Genomic DNA, 21175 nt, shown 5'->3' on the forward strand with positions numbered 1-21175 from the left:
GGATGTTTTTTGGTGTGTCTTTTTGGACAAAGAAAGTTGGTATCCATTGACAACCATTATATGGACAAATACTGCTGCACGGAGCCCCCCGTAACTCAGAGAAGCCACGGAGGACTCTGAAAATTCTCACAACTCTTAGTCGACATGAGGGTGAGTAGCAGAGGTTGCGCTAGACTTTTTCGTCGCCGGTCATTTTGACTGACGGGGTCATAAAAATTCCGTCATAATCTATTTTTACCGGTCACTTTAATTTTTTTAAAATGATAATAATGCCATATTCAATAGCATTCAATTTTAATTCATGTTTAATTCATATCAAGTCCAAACAAATCGAACAGAGGATGCTCCGGAGCAGAGTAGGCGTCAGAGCACATCTAACTGTGGGTCAGTCAGTGAATGCGGGGGTCACTTTCTGTCAACATCTAAATACAACGTTAGATGACATCATTTTTCTGTCAACAATCAACATGCTAACCCATGTGTTATACCAAAACATCCAAAGGAGCACGTTTTCACATAGGCACCGCATAGCGCACTGGCGTTAGTTCTCTCTCTCTCTCTCTCTCTCTCTCTCTCTCTCTCTCTCTCTCTCTCTCTCTCTCTCTCTCTCTCTCTCTCTCTGTGCCTCTCATTTCTCTTTTACGCACGCACGCACGCAGCCACTGCGCATCACTGAAACAACTGAAGCTATAGACCACACAGCCAGATGCAGCACAAATTCAGACAGGACAAAACCCACTCAGCTTTACGTGTTATAAACAATGCCACGGCGGGCAGAATACATTAAAAGAAGGCTTAACGTTACCTTTGGAAGAGTTGTGCGCGGCGAGTGTGTGAAACGGTGATGTCCTGCCCCCACCGCTCTACCTGTACCGAGACACACCTGTAGCCTACAGCTTCAGTCTATGGACGTAACTTAACAGCTGACTACTGTCGGTCCCTCGGACACTGCAGCTGAATCTCGCCCGTTAAATCATTATCGACCGTCATATTTGCACTGACACGACTCCCATCAACATTTAATCCACTTGAAGGAGTTTGAATACTGCGGGAAGCTTTCTGTCTTCTTCTCTGTTGTTAGTGTTTCTGTGTGGCAGCGCTACAGCGCCACACACGCTCCACACAGGCCTAGAGGAGGTACTACAGCGTTCTACTGAGCGCACCAGCCAGCTGTGAGGTTTTTTTTTTTTTTTTTAATCTAATTCTCACCGTAGTGACTTTGTGACATTGTATATGTTTTATATCGTTATCCACCGCTCCATTTATTGATTATCCGCCGGCTTCATTGTAAACAAATGCACATGGCCAGACGGCCATGGCTGTGAATTGCAATCTGTCAAAATGACGGATGGCCTCAAAATCTTTCCGTCACCGTTTTAAAAAAACGGTCAATGACGGAAAATATCCGGTTAACGCGACCCCTGGTGAGTAGATAGTTTTTTGTGCTTGTAATAAGAAAAAAAAACTTGCTCCACTATCAGATTTTTCTACTTATTTCAAGTGAAAATCTGCTTGAAAGAAGTAAAAAGTGTCTAAAAACAAGCTGCTTTTTAATGTGATGAGTCTTATTTTAAGTAGAATGAGATTAGTTTTGACTAGAAATGAAATTTTTGACTAGAAATAAGACAAATATTCTTGGTAAGATTTTGAGTTTTTGCAGTGAAGACAACATGAACAAAAAAATAAATAAAAAATAAAATAAAATAAAATAATTGAAAATAAAGGTAATTTTATTTTTGTTTGTTTGTTTGTTTTTTCATATCCGAAAAGGAGTGGGAAGAAATAAAACTTATTTACTCCCACCCCTTATTCATAAATTATCTATCAAGTTATCTAGTCATTATTACTTGAAATTATCTATCAAGTTATCTAGTCATTATAATCTATACAGTAAGTTAATTTATGTGTTATTTAACTGGATTTATTCTAATATATTATTATATTTATATACAAGATGCCTTCAAAAAAAGTAGATTAGTGTGATCATTGAACCTAACATTAAAGACTATTCTTATGGCACTTTTTTGGAATATGTAGGTACAGAGGCAACGGGTTGGTTTTATACGACGACGACGACGATGATGATGATGATGATGATGATGATGATGATGATGATGAAGATGAAGATGGCGACTCTTCCTCTCATTGAAGCGTCAGTTTTGCGTTGAAGTCGCTGCAGAAAAGTCTCTGTGATTCCACTCGACATCGACACAGAGAGACGAGAGACAGAAAGAGGTTTTTTTTTTGTGTGTGTGTTTTTTTTTTCCACCAGCTGTTCATGTCTCTGCTGACAGGGAGGAGGAGGGGGGAGGAGGAGGGGGGAGAGAGACAATCTGACACTGTACAACAACCACACACACACACACACACACACACACACACACACACACACACACACACACAGAGACACACATCAGCCCCGGAGTGCAGAGGGATTTACTGGGCCTTCGCTACGGGTGAGTCACTTTGAATAAATTAGCATCGGTTTGATTTATAAAAAGAACAGAGAGAGAATTTAACGTCTTTATTAAACAGAAGAAGAGGAAGAAGAGGAGGAGGAAGAAGAGGAGGAAGAGGAGGAGGAGGAGGAGGAAGAAGAGGAGGAGGAGGAAGAGGAGGAGGAGGAGGGGGGGCAGTACCTTCATCTTCCTCCTCCATAGAATAGTAGGAAGTATTGCCACACACATACATACACATACCATCCCCCGTTTCCTTGGTTACCTGTGATGGCACACACACACACACACACACACACACACACACACACACACACACACACACAAACGCACTCAAACACACACAGTTGCTATTTGTCAATGTCACACACACACACACACCCTGAGTGAAGGAGGTTTTCAGCAGCAGGCTGGCGTGAACTGTGATGAACTGCATTAGTGAATGCACCACTTTACACACACACACACACACACTTAGACACACACACACCTGTAGCTGTGGTCCATTGAGCTAATAGTCATGAAAACACACACACTCTCTCTCTCTGTGTCTCTCTTCACCTCCGTCTGTTGATGAAAATGAAACACTGGAGTGAGGTCGTTCTCTGAACATGTGGATGAATGAACTTCCTTCCTGCTTATTGATTATAAAACACAGTAAAAACAACAACAAAAGTCATGTTTTTCATAACATATGGAATTCATTTATCATATTTTTATATCCTAACTCCTTAAATCTAACATTTACCAAGTAAGACTGGACCATTTAATTGAATTTTATGCTAACACTTTATAATAAGTACAAACTATGAAGCATTAGTTGAGCATTAAATACTGAAATAACCATTTATAAGACATGAATACTCATTAGTATGTAGTTTATAAACACAGTTGAAATGTTTTACTCATCATTGATAAGCACTAACTGTGTTTATAAACTACATACTAATGAGTATTCATGTGTAATAAATGAAGAATTCAGTATTGCTTAACTAATGCTTCATAGTGTGCACTTATTATAAAGTGTTACCAATTGTATTCAGGTATTATTTCTGTTTTCTTTTTAATTTTACATACATAAATAATCTCTTTTTATTATTATTATATATACATATTCATATGGCACAGTGGCAGCTCATGTCAGTCAGTTTGGTCCGACTCTTTGGAATTCCCTACCACACAAACTCAGGTCTGCTATCTTCTTTTAAGCTTTCAGTTTTTAATTGTTTTTAATTTGCAACATTACCTTCTTTTTATATTGTTTTTTATGTGATTTTATATGTAATTTACGCATAATGCTTATGTAATGTGCTTTGTTTTGTTTTTTATGTGCTTTGATATGTATTTTACGTGTATTGCTTATGTAATGTGCTTTGTTTTGTTTTTGTGAAGCACATTGAGTTTGCGCTTGTCATATGAAATGTGCTGAAATGAATATGTATGTTTCTCTCCTTTTTTTCTCTCTCTCTCTCCTGTTTATTTCAGTCGATTATTTATGTATCCGCTCTTACCAGATGACATGCAGGCGCGCTGTACAACATATTGTTTTTTGTTGTTGCTGTTTTTGTTTTTCATTTTTCTTTTCTCAAAGGATCAAAGTATCATTGTTTTCTTAAAGTGACGGCTCCGTGTTCAGGGTCGGGTGGAGGGAGGGAAGTCGTTTAGGGACTTGAAAGATGTAACAAATTGTTCTTGGATGAATGAGGTACCAAGTTCAAAAATCAATAAAGATATGCATTTAAAAAAAAAGAGTGAGTTCAGTCACTTTGATTTGTTCACATCACAGCAACACACATACTGTATACACACACATACAAAGAGGCTGAAAGCTCCGACACCTGTGAGAGAGAACGAGAAAACATCTGGTTTCCTCCCTCTCTCACCTCACTCCTTGTATTAAAGGGTAATTGCATTTTTTTTTTTTACAATCTGGACCTTATTTCTAGCATAAAATACGATCATTTACTCACCCAGATAACTTTGGTGTCATTACAAGCAGAATGCAGCCTCTAAATAACACATTATCTGCAGAGAAACTCCTTCATTTCACCAATATTTAGTTCTGATAGGCTAGTGCTATTCCCCTCTGAGTCCGGGGTTAGCTGTTATCAACATCCGGGGTCTGTAGGTTGACCTACTGACCTCTGACCTGGATGATGTCATCTCTGAGCGCCGCCCGGCTCATTCTGATAATAATCATTCTGCTTCGGCATTCGGGTCCATTTTTATCTCAACTATCCAGAGCTTTAGTGAGTCCAGGTTGAGGAGAGGAAGCCTGTGGAAGCTGAACTTCATCCAGCTGCTCATTTTGTTCTGACAAGTCGGAAACACGCGGAAACGAACCGTAGCATTAACGGTAGCAACAAGCCGGTGATAACAGCTAACCCCGGACTCAGAGGGGAATAGCACTAGCCTATCAGAACTAAATATTGGTGAAATGAAGGAGTTTCTCTGCAGATAATGTGTTATTTAGAGGCTGCATTGCGTGCCCCGTGTTCTCGCATTATACAGACACGGCTCTCGACTGGAGCTAATTTTGTCGGAACGACTTGTAATGACACCAAAGTTATCTGGGTGAGTAAATGATCGGATTTTATGCTAGAAATAAGGTCCAGATTGTAAAAAAAACGGCAATTCCCCTTCAATCAGCTGTTTGTCGACCAATCAGATCTCACCACGAGCCACTCACGTCGTCTCTGTGTTTGCTGCGACATCGTTCAGCTCCATTCTTCAGATCCTCCACTTTCACTTTCATTTTCAATTTTCTTCTCGTTTGTAAAAGGCAATAAAGTTTTATTCATTAACACTAACGAGTTTTCTCTGATTGAGCTGCAGGCGATGGAATCATCTTCCCGTCTTTACTCTCCGTCTCCCATCAGGTGTCCGGCTTTGAAGCTGAATCATCTCCATGGTAACAGAGTAGATTCCATCTGCTGATTCCCTCCTCACACCTGCTGAGCGACTCTTTTTGAGTCCGGTGGTGGGGTCAGAGGTCAAACACACACACACACACACACACTCCCTCTGTGTGTGTCTTTCTCTGCGTCTCTTCTTGTAAATGGATCATTTATAAATCTATTACCTGTGATGATGCGTCTCTTCCATCCCATCATTATCCTGCAGAGTCGGACCAGACGCAGCCGTATGTCGAGCCTGGCGTCCATCTGCCGCCGCCGCCGCCGCCCTCAGAAGCCCTCAGTCATCAGCCGCCACAGCTGGAGACATGAGGCCGTCCATATGCTGCAGGCTGCACACGCCACCGATCAGTGTGTGTGTGTGTGTGTGTGTGTGTGTTGTGTGTGTGTCGCTCCTCATGTCTGTGAAGTAACATACACAGAGATCTATGCAGCACATTCCCCACTGTATCTCTTTGACCCTGAAGGCACCACGTCCACTAGGATCAACCTACTGGACAACAATAATGAGTTTGACAACACAGAGAAAAAACATCAAATATTATTATTATTGAATAACACTGGTCTGAAGATATGAAGTCAGTCCAAAAAAGGTTGAATAAGTCATTAATCTGATGTTTTTACAGAGAAAAATGTGTGTAATATTTATCATTCTGATTAAAAAGTTGCTGCTGTTTAACTAAATCTAAAGTTTTTTTTGTAGTTTGAGAGGTAAATTAATCAATTCAGTCAGAATTCCTTAATTTCAAAGAATTAATATCAATTTAGTGTATGAAATCTTATAAATGTACGTGCATCTGTGGTATAGTTTTAAACATATTAATCCATCTCATACTTACTTATTCACAACCTGTTTCCAAAAAAGTTGTAACATTGTGTGATATTTAAATAGACAAAGAATAGAATGATTTACAAAGTTAAACTCAACATATTTACTTGAAAAATGTCACATTTCATTGTTTTGCAAAAATCATTTAGCCTAGCTTTTTTTTTTAATTGGATGCAGCGACACAGCGTCCGACTGTTTTAGAAACAAATTTATAGTTCTGTCTTGTTTATGTCTGATTTTTAAGGATAATTATCTTTAACCGCAAATTAAGCTTGATTGGTTATGAATAAATTGTCTATTCAGTCAAACAGCATGACACCAGAGACCACAACAACAGCCTTTATTTATTTTTTTGTTTTAATGACGTGGCCACAATGAACCAACAAACTAGACAGAGAATTCAGCAAAGAGGAAACTGTTCAAAACTCACATCGACTGAGATTCACTCCCTGATAGAGAGCAATGTCCCAGAATCCCCTCCAAAAGTGAAACGGAAACAAAAAAACCCCTGAAAACATAAAGTAAATTAGGAGAAAAGTGAAACTAAGAATTAAAACAATGTTTTTTTTAATGAAACATTTGGATTCTGTGAACCATCAATTAAAATATGGACAGTTAAAATCAAAACCCTGAAATCCAAGATGGAGAATCTCTGATAAATGCGGCACAGAAAACGGAAACAGAAAATCTTTTGTGATGTAAACAGAAAACAGAAAACCTGTGTTGGTCTGTTTCCTGTGGGTCTGACAGCTGCTACAAAACGAGACCTCTGTGTTATTTGAAACATTCCTACAAAGATTCATGTCATTCAGAAAAAAGTATAAGGCTGAGTGGCATCGATAATAACTTCACCTCTGACACACTTCACTGTTTAATGTGTAACTGAGCCACTGAGAACAGCAGAGAATGAATTAATTCACTCCCTCAGTGGTTCAGAATGAAAAAGCTTCACAGTTCATGAGTTATAATTTACATTAATGCTGCACAGCCTCGTTCTCCTCCACTGTGTTAAATCTCTACCACACTTTTACTAAGGCATGCTTATCAACAGTGTTCAAATAACGATCAATTACAGTTTGCAAGTTACATATAAAACACATGTAGCCTATGTCTACAAGCTGTTTCATTCCCACTGTTTGAAACGTACTTTCATGTCGTCAGTTTATAAGTGAGTTCTTCTCTTTTTCTTTGTCTTCTCCACATATTTTGTCGTCAAAGCTCATAAACGACCTTTTGCTAATCCCCCCTCACAAAAGTCCAAATAATCATCTCTCATTAAAGGAGCTATATGTAAGTTTTAGCTGCTGTTTACTTATATGTCTAGCATCTAGCGTTTACTTAACCATCTTTGTTTTGATTCATCACTTCTTTTCTTTTACATGCTAACCAGCTAGCCACATCACTTTTCGATACCGAGTCACTGTAGCCTCCAGTCTGTCCTGAAAACATAGAGGTTGTATAACCTCTTATAATGTAAACACAGAAGCTCTTGCCTCATTAAACAGCTTGCTAATCTTAATGCTATAGCTAAAACTTACAAATAGCTTTTTGAAGAGATACATTTGTATGTTTATTTACTTAAAAATAAGCTGCCAATGTTAGCAAACATAGCTAACCATTCACTACAGTAACCCAGTGTTACTTCGGAGGCTAAGATATCATAATCTATTACGTCGACCTACAGGTAACATCCTATTTCATCATAGTTTAAGCTAAAGACAACTCGACTACCTGGACTTTCTGATAATGACTCGGTGAAGCCTCATGTCTGTCCTCAAGACGTAGCTGCTGATAGGACATACAATAACTTATTGTCTTGTAAACACAACTATGAATGAATAGTATGAATTGTTTATCATTTTTCAAGAGATACTTGACTTTCCAAAACTACAAGCAAAATGCAAATTGAAAATTAATTTGTGTTAAAGGGACAACGAGGAGTTTTGGAAAAGCGAAGCGTTTTCACACTACATTTATGAGCCTCCGCGCACCGTGAAATTCTTTGACCAGCGCAAGACAGACTCATGTTTTCATTCATCAAGAATTAAAGTCAGAGGTTGGAAGACGATCACATACCATCATAGTTCCGTCCATAAACGACGATTCGGCGGCATTATTCTCATAACTCGCCGCAAAACCGAAAGTAAGGAAACGCTGGTCGGCTCGACCAGCATTTCCACCACCACTAATAATAACAAAATAACGATAGAGACAAAACGATATATTTATTGAAAATGGACCCATTAACAAGTGTGGGTAACGTAGATTCATCCGCATTAATATGAGACTTTTTTATTGTCGTGGAATTTTTCGTTCTGCCGACGGAGAAAACTCCTTGTTGTCCCTTTAATTTACTTTTACATAAGTTACAAATGTTAGTAAACAAAGCAATTACCATCCATTTTACTAACCCAGTTTTGCTTCCAAGCCATATCGTTACCACCATTTAAACCTAAAGGTAACTTCCTATGCTAATATCAGTTAAAGCTAACATACACTGCTTTTTTTTTTACTTTTTTTTTTACACCCGGACATGTTTATACTCCAACACATTCTCACTTTCAGTTTGTCACATTCAGGTGCTTTAAGTTTAGGGACAAAAAACAAACTAGCCTACATTTTTTTAAAACAATGGGCGGAGCTTAGCAAACAGTCAATCCTGATCGGCTCTTGTGTTAAGTCTTTGTCCTCCATTCGTATCCAGGTCCATTCACTGGGTTTTGCTTCTCATATTCTGGGCTTGAAGCTACATCAGCCAAAGTCCTCGTCAATGCATATCCTCATCAACGTCCTCGTCCTCTCCGTGAACCGTCAGCCTGAGTGAAATGAGCCGTCAGAAAAGTTACGGAAATGAAAGTAAAGTTGTGTTTTACTCGCTCTGAGATCTCAGACAGCTGTTTGTGAAGTGTTTGTTTTTCCGTTGCTGGTCATTAGGTGTTAACAGGTATTGTTTTTGCAGGTAACGCTGAGCTGAACTCGGGTCTGGGCGAGGGAGCGCACACCGAGCCCATCCTGTTGAGCGAGGTGGCTTTGGTCATGCCCTCGCTGCCCACGGTGGACAGCGGGAAGCTCTCGTAGCTCTCCGCCGCCCGGTTGCCGCACTGGCACCGCTGCAGCGTGGCCCTCAGCTCCCTCTGGAAGTTGCTGTTGAGGAAGCCGTACACCACGGGGTTGATGCAGGTGGAGGCCATGGCCGTCAGGTGGCAGGCGGAGAAGACGGCGTCGTGCTGGCAGTCGGGCAGCGCCTGGTGGTGCCAGTCGAACAGCGTGTTGAAGACGTTCAGCGGCAGCCAGCAGAGAGCGAAGGCGATGACGATGGCCAACAGCATGACGTTAATCCGCTGGGCTCCCTGGGTCCTCCTGCTGCGCTCCAGCATGTCCCTGCAGCACAGCATGAAGCCCATTGTCAGGAAATCCATGTGAAATACCACACTAAACCTCAGGCAGAGCCATAACAAAGGAACATATAAATAGAATAAAAATAGCCTTGAAAAAAAGGGAAAAAAAACACAGTATCTAGGGATATTCACAAGGCTTGTGATGTGAAGGAAACTGAGCTTTTAAGAAAATGAGAGGAAGTAAAGCTGCGTGACCTGCGACGTCTCAGGCGTAGGAAGATCCGGAGGTAGCAGAGCAGAACCAGCAGAAGAGGCAGGCAGTACTGGAAGAGCAGCAGCGAGGTCGTGTAGGCGAGGCGATGCTTATCTGAGGGCCACAGCTCCATACAGATCAAGTGGTCCCTTAAACCAGAAAAGACACAGAGGGAGGATGAAAGAGAGAGAGAGAGAGAGAGAGAGAGAAGAGACAAGACTCTCAATCCGCAATTCTTTCCTCCTCCTCCTCCTCCTCCATCCTTATTTAAAGCAGCAAAATAAGTTTGTAAGTGAATCAACAACAGTCTGCCAGAGTTTCATAAGTCACAAAACCTGGGGAAACAATCCCATCAACTTGTGCAGATGGGCTAAATAAACCCGACACCTTGGCAGTTTGGAAAGAAAGCATTAACATAAGCACAGTAAGAAGCAAGATGTTCCACTACAAGTCAGTTTCACCCCATTTACACCTGGCATTAACATGCATCTTGTATCCAGATTGTATTGGATAGCATTTACACCTGGCATTAATATGCATCTCCAGTGTCCACATTAAGCTCCAATGAGATCCTGTTACGGCCGGAAGGGGTTTGGCCTTGTGTGTGTGTGTGTGTGTGTGTGTGTGTGTGTGTCTCCCTCTCCTTGTTCCCCCACAGCTCCAGCTCCACCCAGGTCCCAATCAGGGCAACAAGGTTCACCTGGGCTGGCCAGTTAAGAACCCTGCAGCTGACACTGGAAAGCTGGGGGGCAGTGCGTGGGGACTGCTGGGCTTGCCTGCCTCCCAATTTGGCTTTTGTTTGTTTAATTTGTGTGTATCACTTTTATATTTTTGTATTAAATCTCTTTTAGTTAATTTAGTGCCGTTGTGTTGTTTTTGGGTCATTGTTCGGGTCCATTGTTATGCCCCTCTGGGCCAACGAAATTCTGGGGCATAACAATTGGGGGCTCGTCCGGGATCTGAACAACCATGAGGTGAAGTAAAAGTCTGTAGCTGTTGTGTGATGTAGTAGTCTTCTTTTCAAGATGGTTTGTGATTTTATTGCCTGTTTGTGGTTGCTTGAGAGTTCCCTGTAAGGAAGTCGTCAGGCAGAGAGAGACTCTTGCCACTTTGTTATTTTGCCTTTCTTATTTTTGGTGGTGAAACCTGGGTGTGGGTATGTTTTCTGTGTGGCAGTGGACCTTGCCTTGGTCAATTGTTCACTCGCAGAGTTCAACGTTTAAAGAAGCCTCCCGGGAAGCCACTGTAGACTAGATAGTTAACCATATCACAGGATGACTCTCCACAACGTCACTCTTCAGCAGAGATGCAGAGCAGCATAATCACAATCTCTTCTGGGTTGACTCTACCTCTAGTTTCGTCTGGATTCTGTGTGAAATAGTAACAGTAACTTTGGTTATGTGACTTTTTGTGTGGTACCTGCACAGTACGTTTGTTGGGTCATTTGGTTGCAGCTTAGGTGTAAGTTGGCAACATTTTGTGTAGCAGTGGCTACTGTGTGACCTCTTTTGTGTTGTGCTGTTACGGCCGGAAGGGGTTCGGCCTTGTGTGTGTGTGTGTCTCCCTCTCCTTGTTCCCCCACAGCTCCAGCTCCACCCAGGTCCCAATCAGGGCAACAAGGTTCACGCTTTTGTTTGTTTTAGTTTGTGTGTATCACTTTTATGTTTTTGTATTAAATCTCTTTTAGTTAATTTAGTGCCGCTGTGTTTGGGTCATTATTTGGGTCCATTGTTATGCCCCTCTGGGCCAACGAAGTTCTGGGGCATAACAGATCCGATCACATAGGTTACTTGCATGGGGAAATTGAAAAAGGAAAAAAAGATGTGGTCGCCTTCAGAGGTGGCTTGGCAGATTGGATCACAATCCATCCTTAATGGGTCTTGGGTGCGTTGTTTACACCTGTACAGCTCACAGGTCCAGCTCCACCCAGGTCCCAATCAGGGCAACAAGGTTCACCTGGGCTGGCCAGTTAAGAACCCTGCAGCTGACACTGGAAAGCTGGGGGGCAGTGTGTGGGGACTGCTGGGCTTGCCTGCCTCCCAATTTGGCTTTTGTTTGTTTTAGTTTGTGTGTATCACTTTTATATTTTTGTATTAAATCTCTTTTAGTTAATTTAGTGCCGTTGTGTTGTTTTTGGGTCATTGTTTGGGTCCATTGTTATGCCCCTCTGGGCCAACGAAATTCTGGGGCGTAACAATTGGGGGCTCGTCCGGGATCTAAACAACCATGAGGTGAAGTAAAAGTCTGTAGTTGTTGTGTGATGTAGTAGTCTTCTTTTCAAGATGGTTTGTGATTTTATTGCCTGTTTGTGGTTGCTTGAGAGTTCCCTGTAAAGTAGTCGTCGGGCAGAGAGAGACTCTTGCCACTTTGTTATTTTGTTTACTTTCATGTGGTCAAGCTCTATCAGATTGCAATCCAATCACTTGTGGCAAGGTGAAGAGGGCCCAGGCGGGGATTGAACCCACATCTCCTGGGTAATAGTCATGCGCGCTTGCCACTTGGTGAAAGGGACATCCCCTTGGCCAAGTAGCCAGGGCGCATGATCAATTGGGGGCATAGTGACAGGAACCTCAACTGTCACATCTCTCCCCCTCTTTTCACAAGCTCGTCCTCGTGCTTCCGCGCAGGGTGCCACACATTAGGAATCCATGGACCCACCCCTAGTGCTACATGGATCCTGCCAACAATGCCAGAATGTGGCAAGGTGAAGAGGCATAGTGACAGGAACCTCAACTGTCACGCACTGAAAACGCAAGTTAATGCAGGTGTAAACGTGGTGTATGTCCCGTGGGTTTCTCCATGACTCCGCCCCCTTTAGGAGACCAGCAACAGCAGCAGGTCTTGAGTCTATTGACTCCAATGGGAGAAAAGAACGTGAGCTCAGATTATGGTCGATTCTTTTGCTCCATAGTCACTGAAGTAAATATTGGACTCCACAACTCTTCTGAACATTTTGACACTAAAATGGCAAATTTCAGACAAATCAGGAGAAAATTAACTTTGTTCTAGACCTTTCTCTGTCTGAACAACACACTCTGTCCAAATCGCCAAATCATTTTGGAAAAATATAAATATGCAAAATTAATTAATTATAGCGTCCGACCGGATGTTAGAAGGACGACGAGCGGTTGGTCTCAAACAGGCATTGTATTACTCAAAACCAGTTACTGTCGGCCTCATTTCACACATACAGACACAGCCCTCTCTACACCGCCCCTCACATCAATAACACATAGGGCCATACGCGTTCACAGACTGACAGTCTGAAATCGCAGAACTTAAACTTAAACATTGGGCTACTTAAACATTATAACAGTAAGGGAAAAGAGAAAAAAACAGACATGTTGTTGTTTTAGCCACAGCTGCAGCAGCCACCAGAACCACCACCTGAGCAACCTATGGCACTGGGGCCGACACCGTAAATATCAGCCCGGCTTTTCCTGCACAACAAAAAACAGCATTAGGTGCATTTCCATTAGCCTACCCCTAGAAATGTGCAAAAACCTTAATATTGCAATAAAAGAACAGGTATGGAAACACCTTAATTTCGCAAAACCTCTCAAATATCGCTAAAACATTTTCATCATGAGGTGGTTTTTCAGATAGTATCGATATAAATGTGTATCGCAAAAGTGTAATGGAAACACTAATTTACACATCACCGGCGTCACCGGAGTTGTGTGTGTCCACGCAGCTGTGCTTGTTTATGTGACTGGAGGGGACAAATGAACGGCATGTTTTTTGGCATGCATTGCTGACCTGGGCATTGTGTCTTAATAAATTATAAAACCTTTCCTATCATTCCCCTTTTCCCTGCATGGTTGAAGGAGATTGGCTTACATCCACGCTCCGAAATGTCCCCTTTATGTTACATAAACCAACCCGGGTGTGTGGAAACAACCACCGCATCAACTCACCACCCACATCTATTTAAACTCTGTTACTTTGCTTTGTTCTTTTGCCTTGCAGTGCATGTTAAATTGGGGGTCGCGACTCGAAAAGGTTGAGAACCACTAATGTAGGACACCGTTACATCTACAACGACTACCAGGAAGAAGAGAGAGGCTCACAAAGAAGTCGCATGTGTGCAACTTTTGCAAAGACTTTTTTAATACCGTGTACAATTTACATAATATGTGGCACTACACCACCGAGACACGGTGGCATCAGGAGCTGAGATCAGAAACAGGAAGTGGTGAAACTGAAGTCCGGTCATTGCTCTGCAGCTCATGATTTGATGTTTGATTGTGCTAAAGAGAGGAAGGAAACAAACAGCTGCAGAGTGAGAAGGTGTGAACTCTGACTGATGATGTCACCTCCACCTCCACTCAGTCTTCTTCCTGTTTCGTCCTCACCCTCATATTTCTGACTGAAACCAGGTCCCAGGACCAGAACCTCAGAGTCCACCTGTTGCTGCTTGGTGTCCTTCATGTCCACCTGTTGACTGTAGGTATAACACCTGAGAGTCATGGACCAATCACAGCTCTTACTTATCTCTCATGATGCTGCATTCAAGACATCCCAGAAATAACACAACAGACTGTTTCTTGTATTAGTTCAAAATGTGATGCTCTATTTAATCCACAAATATGGTTTGATTCCATGTTCTAAGGAACGAGTGACAACCCTCAGTGCTGTAGGACACAGTTACATCTACTACATCTACCAGGAAGGAGAGAGAGGCTCACTGGGAAGTTGTATGCATGCTACTTTGGCAAAGTCTTTTTTTTGTACCATGTACAATTTACATATGTGGCTCTTCACCACCGAGACACGGTGACATCAGGAGTTGAGATTAGAAACAGGAAGTCGTGAAACTGAAGTCGTTGCTCTGCAGCTCAGACTGACGGTCAGTCGTTTCCACGACGCCATGAAGACTGAACCTGTCTCTCTGCTGCTGGGTGAGTGAACACACACATGATACCATCACTCTCTGACCTCTGACCTTCACTGACCTCTGACCTCCTGTTACAGGTGTGTGTGTGTTGCTGCTGTCTGGACCGACTGTTTCTGCAGGTGAGAGAGGAAACACTTACTGTCTGTCAGTGTCTCTCTATCTGACTGACTCCCTCTCTCTCTGTCCTCAGTGTCTCTGGATGTCCGTCCAAACCGTCAGCAGTTCTTCACTGGAGACTCAGTGTCTCTGAGCTGTGATGATGATCAACCGACAGGAGGATGGACAGTGAGGAGGAACAGAGGTGGACAGGTGGATCAGTGTGGTTCAGGATTTGAGGTCTTTAATGGTTCCTCCTGCTCCATCTCTCCTCTCTCCCAGTCAGACTTTGGATTTTACTGGTGTGAAACCAGTTCAGGACAGAGGAGCCTCTTGGTCGACATCAGAGTGACAAGAGGTGAGAGGTTCAGACTCTGTAGCTGTAACTCTCTGTATATGACTCTGGTCTGTAGCTCTAACTCTGTCTGTATATGACTCTGGTCTTTGTTGTTCAGGTGATTTGATCCTGGAGATTCCTGCACTTCCTGTGGTGACAGGAAGTGATGTCACTCTGCGCTGCAGAGACAGACGTTGGATGATAGTAGAGGCTTATTTCTTCAGAGGTGCAACCAGACTTGAATCTCAACCTGTCAGAGAACTGAAGCTCAGTAAAGTCCAACGGTCTGATGAAGATTTCTACTCGTGTTCTACTGCTGATCGTGTGGGAAGGTCTCCTAGCAGCTGGCTGAGGATCAGAGGTCAGGACAATGACATCACTTCCTGTTTCTATGATAGTTATGAAGATATGAACTCACCTGCTGAGAAACTGATCACTGCACTGAACCAGGTTCTGCTCCTGTCTCCGCAGATCCTCCTCCATCTCCCCCTCTTCCTTCATCTCCTCCTCCTCATCTTTCTCCTCCTGTTCTTGTTCCTGTTCCTCCTCCTACATCTCCTCCTGCTCCTATTCCTCCCCCTACTTCTCCTTCATCTCCTCCTCCTGTTTCTATTCCCTCTTCATCTCCTCTTCCTCCTCCTCCTCCTCCTCTCTCTCTGGTCAGACTCTTCGTCCACCTCCTGGTCTTCTGTCCGTTCTTCGTCTCCACTGGTCTGATGCTGTCCATCTACTGCAGCAGGGACAGAAGAGACAAAGCAGCCGTCTCCATGGAGATGGAACGTTCTGTTCAGGGATTGGATGAAGACTATGATGATGTCACCACTGTGTATGAGTTCTGAGTTCTGTCCTCATCATGTGGACACACTGTCCTCAGATCTGTCTCTGTCTCAATAAACAATCAGTTAATCATTGAACTGTGTTTCTTTGAGGTTTTTTTCTGTTTGTGTTGGGGGGGTGATTTGATGTTTGATGGTGCTAAATAAAAAGAGAGGAAGGAAACAAACAGCTGCAGAGTGAGAAGGTGTGAACTCTGACTGATCATGTTACTTCCAGCTCTACTCAGTCTTCTTCCTGTTTTGTCCTCACCCTTATTGACTGAAACCAGGTCCCAGGACCAGAACCTCAGAGTCCACCTGTTGCTGCTTGGTGTCCTTCATGTCCACCTGTTGACTGTAGACAACACCTGAGAGAGTCATGGACCAATCACAGCTCTTACTGATAATGCAGCACACCCACAATCAACACAAACACCCACATCCTGGACACACACTCAGCTGGTCCTGGTCCCGATGGTTCTGATTGGATCTCAGTGAGTCTGATCGTCACTGACACCGTTGACATGAGAGTTTGAACTTTCAACTCTCATGTGTTCAAACACCGATGGCAGCGAGTTTTACCCAATCAGGGGCAGATTCAGACGACTCTTCACAGAACGCTGGTGGAATGATGCTGCATTCAAGACGAGTCGGAAATAACACAACAGACTCCGTTCTGTATTAAGGAAGATACAAAGCTGTGGCACATGTGCTACTTTGAGTGACTTTAACACCAATCAGGAGCTGAAATCAGAAACAGGAAGTTGTAAAAGTGAAGTCATTGCCCTGCAGCTCAGACTGACAGTCAGTCGCAAACGCCCGCGCTAACTAATTTTTGTAATGCTAAATAGGATTGTTAGCTGTTTATGTTATCATAAGAAAATATAAATTGTTCACTTTCCTCTACTACTACTATACTCACAACTTTAAATCCACACAAAGAAACAAAAACTAAAAAAAACTTTAACAAAATTGACTGCTCTAATAATATAAGAGATGTTAGCTATCCAAAAACGCTAACTACACTAGCTACTGAAAAGGCCATTGTCAATCATGAAAGTAAGATGACATAAAAACGAAAAAAAAAAACGAAAAAAAAAACCTGTTAAACTAATGAATGAATCACAGCAGAGGATTTTTACAGAATTTCAAATGTGTCTGGAAGACATTTACATTCCTCGGCGACGGCTCCATCAGGTCTGAAATGAAGCTGTGAGGAACATTTACATAATGAATATGTCTGAATGTCAAAAAGGTGTCATACAAACAGACAGATGAAAACAGCAGCCTTATGTGTCGAAGGTATACATACAACAGTTCCAGAAAGAGCTCAGTAACTTTGCCAATTAAAAGATGTTCAGCTACAGACTCTCCATATTCCCACGGCATTTGAAAGCATCACGACTTGACACTAGCAAATGTTTCCAGTATGGTTCAGTGAGTTGCAAAAAAACACACCAGTGTAATCTTCAGCATGTAGACGGCGACGACGAGGAAGCGTGAATTAATTGTTTTTCAGCCGAGTGCTTCAAGGCACCAGAGGGATTTAGATTTAAATCGGGCAGATGATGCACTGAACATGTGATTAGTAACACACACATGCTCATGTTGGTGTGTGATGTTTGTAATGAGGGAAATTACCTTGAAGTGTTGAGTGTAAATAGACATCCACAGTGGATTACCACTCAGCTACTCTTCACTTCTCTTTGAATCCAACGAGTTTAATTTTTACCGGAGTCATTAACACAGACTCAAAAAAGAAGTGATTAGACTTTTGGTAGGTAGATAGGTAGGGAGGTAGGTAGGTAGGAAGGAAGGAAGGTAGGTAGGTAGTAAGTAATAGGTAGATAGGTAGGGAGGTAGGTAGGAAGAAAGGTAGGTTGGAAGGACAGTAGGTAAGATGGTGAGTGGGTGGGAAGGACAGTAGGTAGGATTGTAGGTAGGTAGGAAGGACAGTAGGTAGGATCGTAGGTAGGTAGGAAGGACGGTAGGTAGATATGTACGTAGGTCGCTAGTCTGAAGGGAGGTAGGATTGACGGTAGGTAGGCAGGTAGGTAGGAAGGACGGTAAGTAGGTAGGATGGTAGGTAGGTAGGTAGGTAGGTAGGTTGGTAGTCGAAAGGAAGGTAGGACGGTATTAAGTCAAGGAAGGAAGGAAGGATGGTAGGTAGGTACGTAGGTTGTTAGTAGGTAGGTAGATAGGAAGGTATAAAGTCAGTAGGAAGGAAGGAAGGCAGGTAGGTAGGTAGGTAGGATGGTAGTAACTGAGAACTTAAGGTAGAAAGGAAAGTAGTTGGGAGGTATTATGTAGGTAGGTAGGTAGGTAGGAAGGATGGTAGGTAGGTAGGTAGGTAGGTAAGTAGGTAAGTAGGTATATAGGTCGGTAGTCAGAAGGTAGGTAGGAAGGTATTAAGTCAAGGAAGGAAGGACGGTAGGTGGGATGGTAGGTATGTAGGAAGGTAGGTAGAACAGTTGGTAGGTAGGTAGGAAGGATGGTAGGTTTAGGAAGTATTAAGTCAGTAGGAAGGTAGGTAGGAAGGATGGTAGGTAGAACGGTTGGTAGGAAGGTAGGTAGGAAGGATGTAGGTAGGAAGGATGGTAGGTGCGATGGTAGGTAGGTAGGAAGATAGGTAGAACAGTTGGTAGGTAGGTAGGAAGGATGGAAGTATTAAGTCAGTAGGAAGGCAGGTAGGAAGGACGGTAGGTAGAACGGATGGTAGGAAGGTAGGTAGGAAGGATGGTAGGTAGGTGGGTAGGTAGGAAGGATGGTAGGTGGGATGGTAGGTAGGTAGGAAGATAGGTAGAACAGTTGGTAGGTAGGTAGGAAGGATGGAAGTATTAAGTCAGTAGGAAGGCAGGTAGGAAGGACGGTAGGTAGAACAGTTGGTAGGTAGGAAGGATGGTAGGTAGGAAGTATTAAGTCAGTAGGAAGGAAGGTAAGACGGTAGGTAGGTATAAGTCAAGGAAGGAAGGACGGTAGGTAGGATGGTAGGAAGGTAGGTAGAACAGTTGGTTGGTATGTAGGAAGGATGGTAGGTAGGAAGTATTAAGACAGTAGGAAGGTAGGTAGGGTAGATAGGTAGGATGGTAGTAATTGATAACTTAGGTAGAAAGGAAGGTAGTTGGTAGGTCGGTATTATGTAAGTAGGTAGGTAGGAACACTAAGAAATGTTGATGATGCAGAAATCTGGGAGCTGACCTGAAGGGGTTGGCGGGCAGGCTGATGTTCTGGAAGGGGTCGTTGGTGAGGATGTTGAAGGAGAGGAAGGGCAGCGAGATGAAGCAGGCCACCAGCCACGTCAGCCCCACGGCCAGGTAGGAGTGGCCGGCTGCGGGCGACCAGCCGGTGGGATGGAGGATCAGCTGGTGGCGCTCCAGAGCGATCAGCACCAGAGAGAAGATGGAGACGGTCACCGACATGCACTGGACGAAGGGAGTCACCTGGACAGGAAGGAAACAGTTAACGAGCTGAAACGACACAACAGATCGATCACACAGGCACATAAACAACTCCTGGGTTGCCAGGTTGTGGAAAAGTCTGCATTTATAAATGTCAGTAACTTGAGTCATTAAATAAGTTTCTTGATTTGATTATAAAAACCTCAATAAATCTAGAGATAAAACGATGACGTGTTTGGAGCTGGAGGAGGATTTTCCACAAACTGGAAACCCAGAAGCAACAGCCCGAAGCGGCCATATTGTTTTTCAGATTTTTTATGATTCATTCTCGTAGACGCGATATCTCAGTGACACCTGGGAAGAACTTCTTCATATCTGGCACAAATGTTCACTAGGACCAAAGGACGAACTGATCAGAGGCAAATGCGTAGTCGGAACTACATTCCAGACACGGTTGCTGGGCGGAGTGATTTCAAAAGATACAGTATATATTTGCTTCATGGAAGTGTATAGGTAGTGTTAGCCTGCCTCCACCTAAAGTCATCAGAGAAACTCTTCAGCGACTCTAAACGGAAACCGGCGGGCTGATCTTCGTCTCAGAGCTGACAAAACTCTCCGGTAAGGCATCTTGAGCGGTGAAATGCCGGTAACGGGACGAGATCGGTCAAAACGGAGGGTTCAAGCAAAGACGGTTTATTTTGGTTCAAGCTAGCTACATCGAGGGTAGGTTAGCTTCCTATTTCAAAGTAAAAGCACAATTTCTATCGTCATGGTTTTCTGTATGTAAAGGGGAAACGGGTGTTTTATTTTGTGAAAGTAACCGGAAGTGCGTTGGTCACAACGGCTGGCTTGAGTAGCGTCCAAACAAAATTCTAAACAGCTGGTATTTAGACAAATTAACGACACACTGATGATCTAAACGGCTACTTTCTCGCCTAAAAATGTTTGAAATGTTGATAAAGTGATATATTTACAGAGTTTAGAGCTAAAATGAAATCAGCTTCTGACTGCTGATTTCAGCTCGGGTAGGAGGCAGGCTAACACTACCTATACACTTCGTGTTTGAGCTAAGCTAATTACGGGCGATACGGCTCTATCTCCCTTGTTACTGCACGCACAGTCGAAAGGATGGTGTCTATCTGCTGGTCATGGACTCGGGAGTGAGGCAAGACACGAAAAAAAATATTGGCGTTTCCCTTTAACTGATTGGATCCAAGGATAGGTCAGTCTCATGGTGTTGTGAATGCATCATATCAGAAACACGCAGAGGGAATTTCAACACTTTAGTTGCACAAAACAACTCAATTCGTTCACTTTTTATGAAACTATTTGTCAAATAAGAAAAAAGTGAAGTGATGAAAGGTCAACATCACTGTGTGTGTGTGTCACCTTGCACAGGGCCTCTCCCAGCACCCAGCGGTCCATCAGTGTGTATATGACGGTCACGGGGAGACACACCACACACATCAGGATGTCGGAGCACGACAGGTTGGCGATCAGGATGTTGGTGACGTTGCGCAACTCCTGTTGCCGGGCGATGATGAACACCAGGCCGGCGTTACCCAGCAACCCGATGGCTATCACGGCGCTGTACGCCACGATCAGGAAAGTCGCCCCGCCCACCGAGGGCGGGCACTGAGAGGTCTGCGCCCAATCGGAGGTCTCCCAGACACCGAGGAGGCTGCTGTCGTTGGACATGATGGGGATTGGAGGAGGAGGAGAAGGAGGAGAGGAGGAGGAGGGGGAGAGGAGAGTCCGGGGTCAAAGGTCAACAGCAGCAGAGCCCGGAGGCTGCTGCTGAACTTCTTCTAAAATCAGAGTTCACAGTCGGATCGAAGCAG

General features: G+C 43.2%; 2 protein-coding genes across 2 annotated transcripts; one reads left to right on the forward strand and one right to left on the reverse strand.

The window, feature by feature from the left end:
• Positions 1-9119: 9119 nt before the first annotated feature.
• npy8ar (neuropeptide Y receptor Y8a) lies at positions 9120-21056 on the reverse strand. The gene is made up of 4 exons (XM_085792630.1): positions 20724-21056; positions 19135-19376; positions 9794-9940; positions 9120-9581 (listed from the first exon to the last, which is right to left on the reverse strand). Exons 1-4 carry the CDS (start codon positions 21030-21032, stop codon positions 9131-9133), a joined length of 1149 nt encoding a protein of 382 aa, XP_085648756.1. The 5' UTR covers positions 21033-21056; the 3' UTR covers positions 9120-9130.
• On the forward strand, positions 14591-15960 carry LOC146976859 (uncharacterized). Its single transcript, XM_085794258.1, has 5 exons — positions 14591-14692; positions 14766-14807; positions 14879-15142; positions 15240-15648; positions 15786-15960. Exons 1-5 carry the CDS (start codon positions 14662-14664, stop codon positions 15958-15960), a joined length of 921 nt encoding a protein of 306 aa, XP_085650384.1. The 5' UTR covers positions 14591-14661.
• Positions 21057-21175: the final 119 nt, after the last annotated feature.

This window comes from Trachurus japonicus, chromosome 12 (assembly GCF_045865225.1).
Source record: "Trachurus japonicus isolate A0001 chromosome 12, Traja_1.0".
Classification (NCBI taxonomy): Eukaryota; Metazoa; Chordata; class Actinopteri; order Carangiformes; family Carangidae; genus Trachurus; species Trachurus japonicus.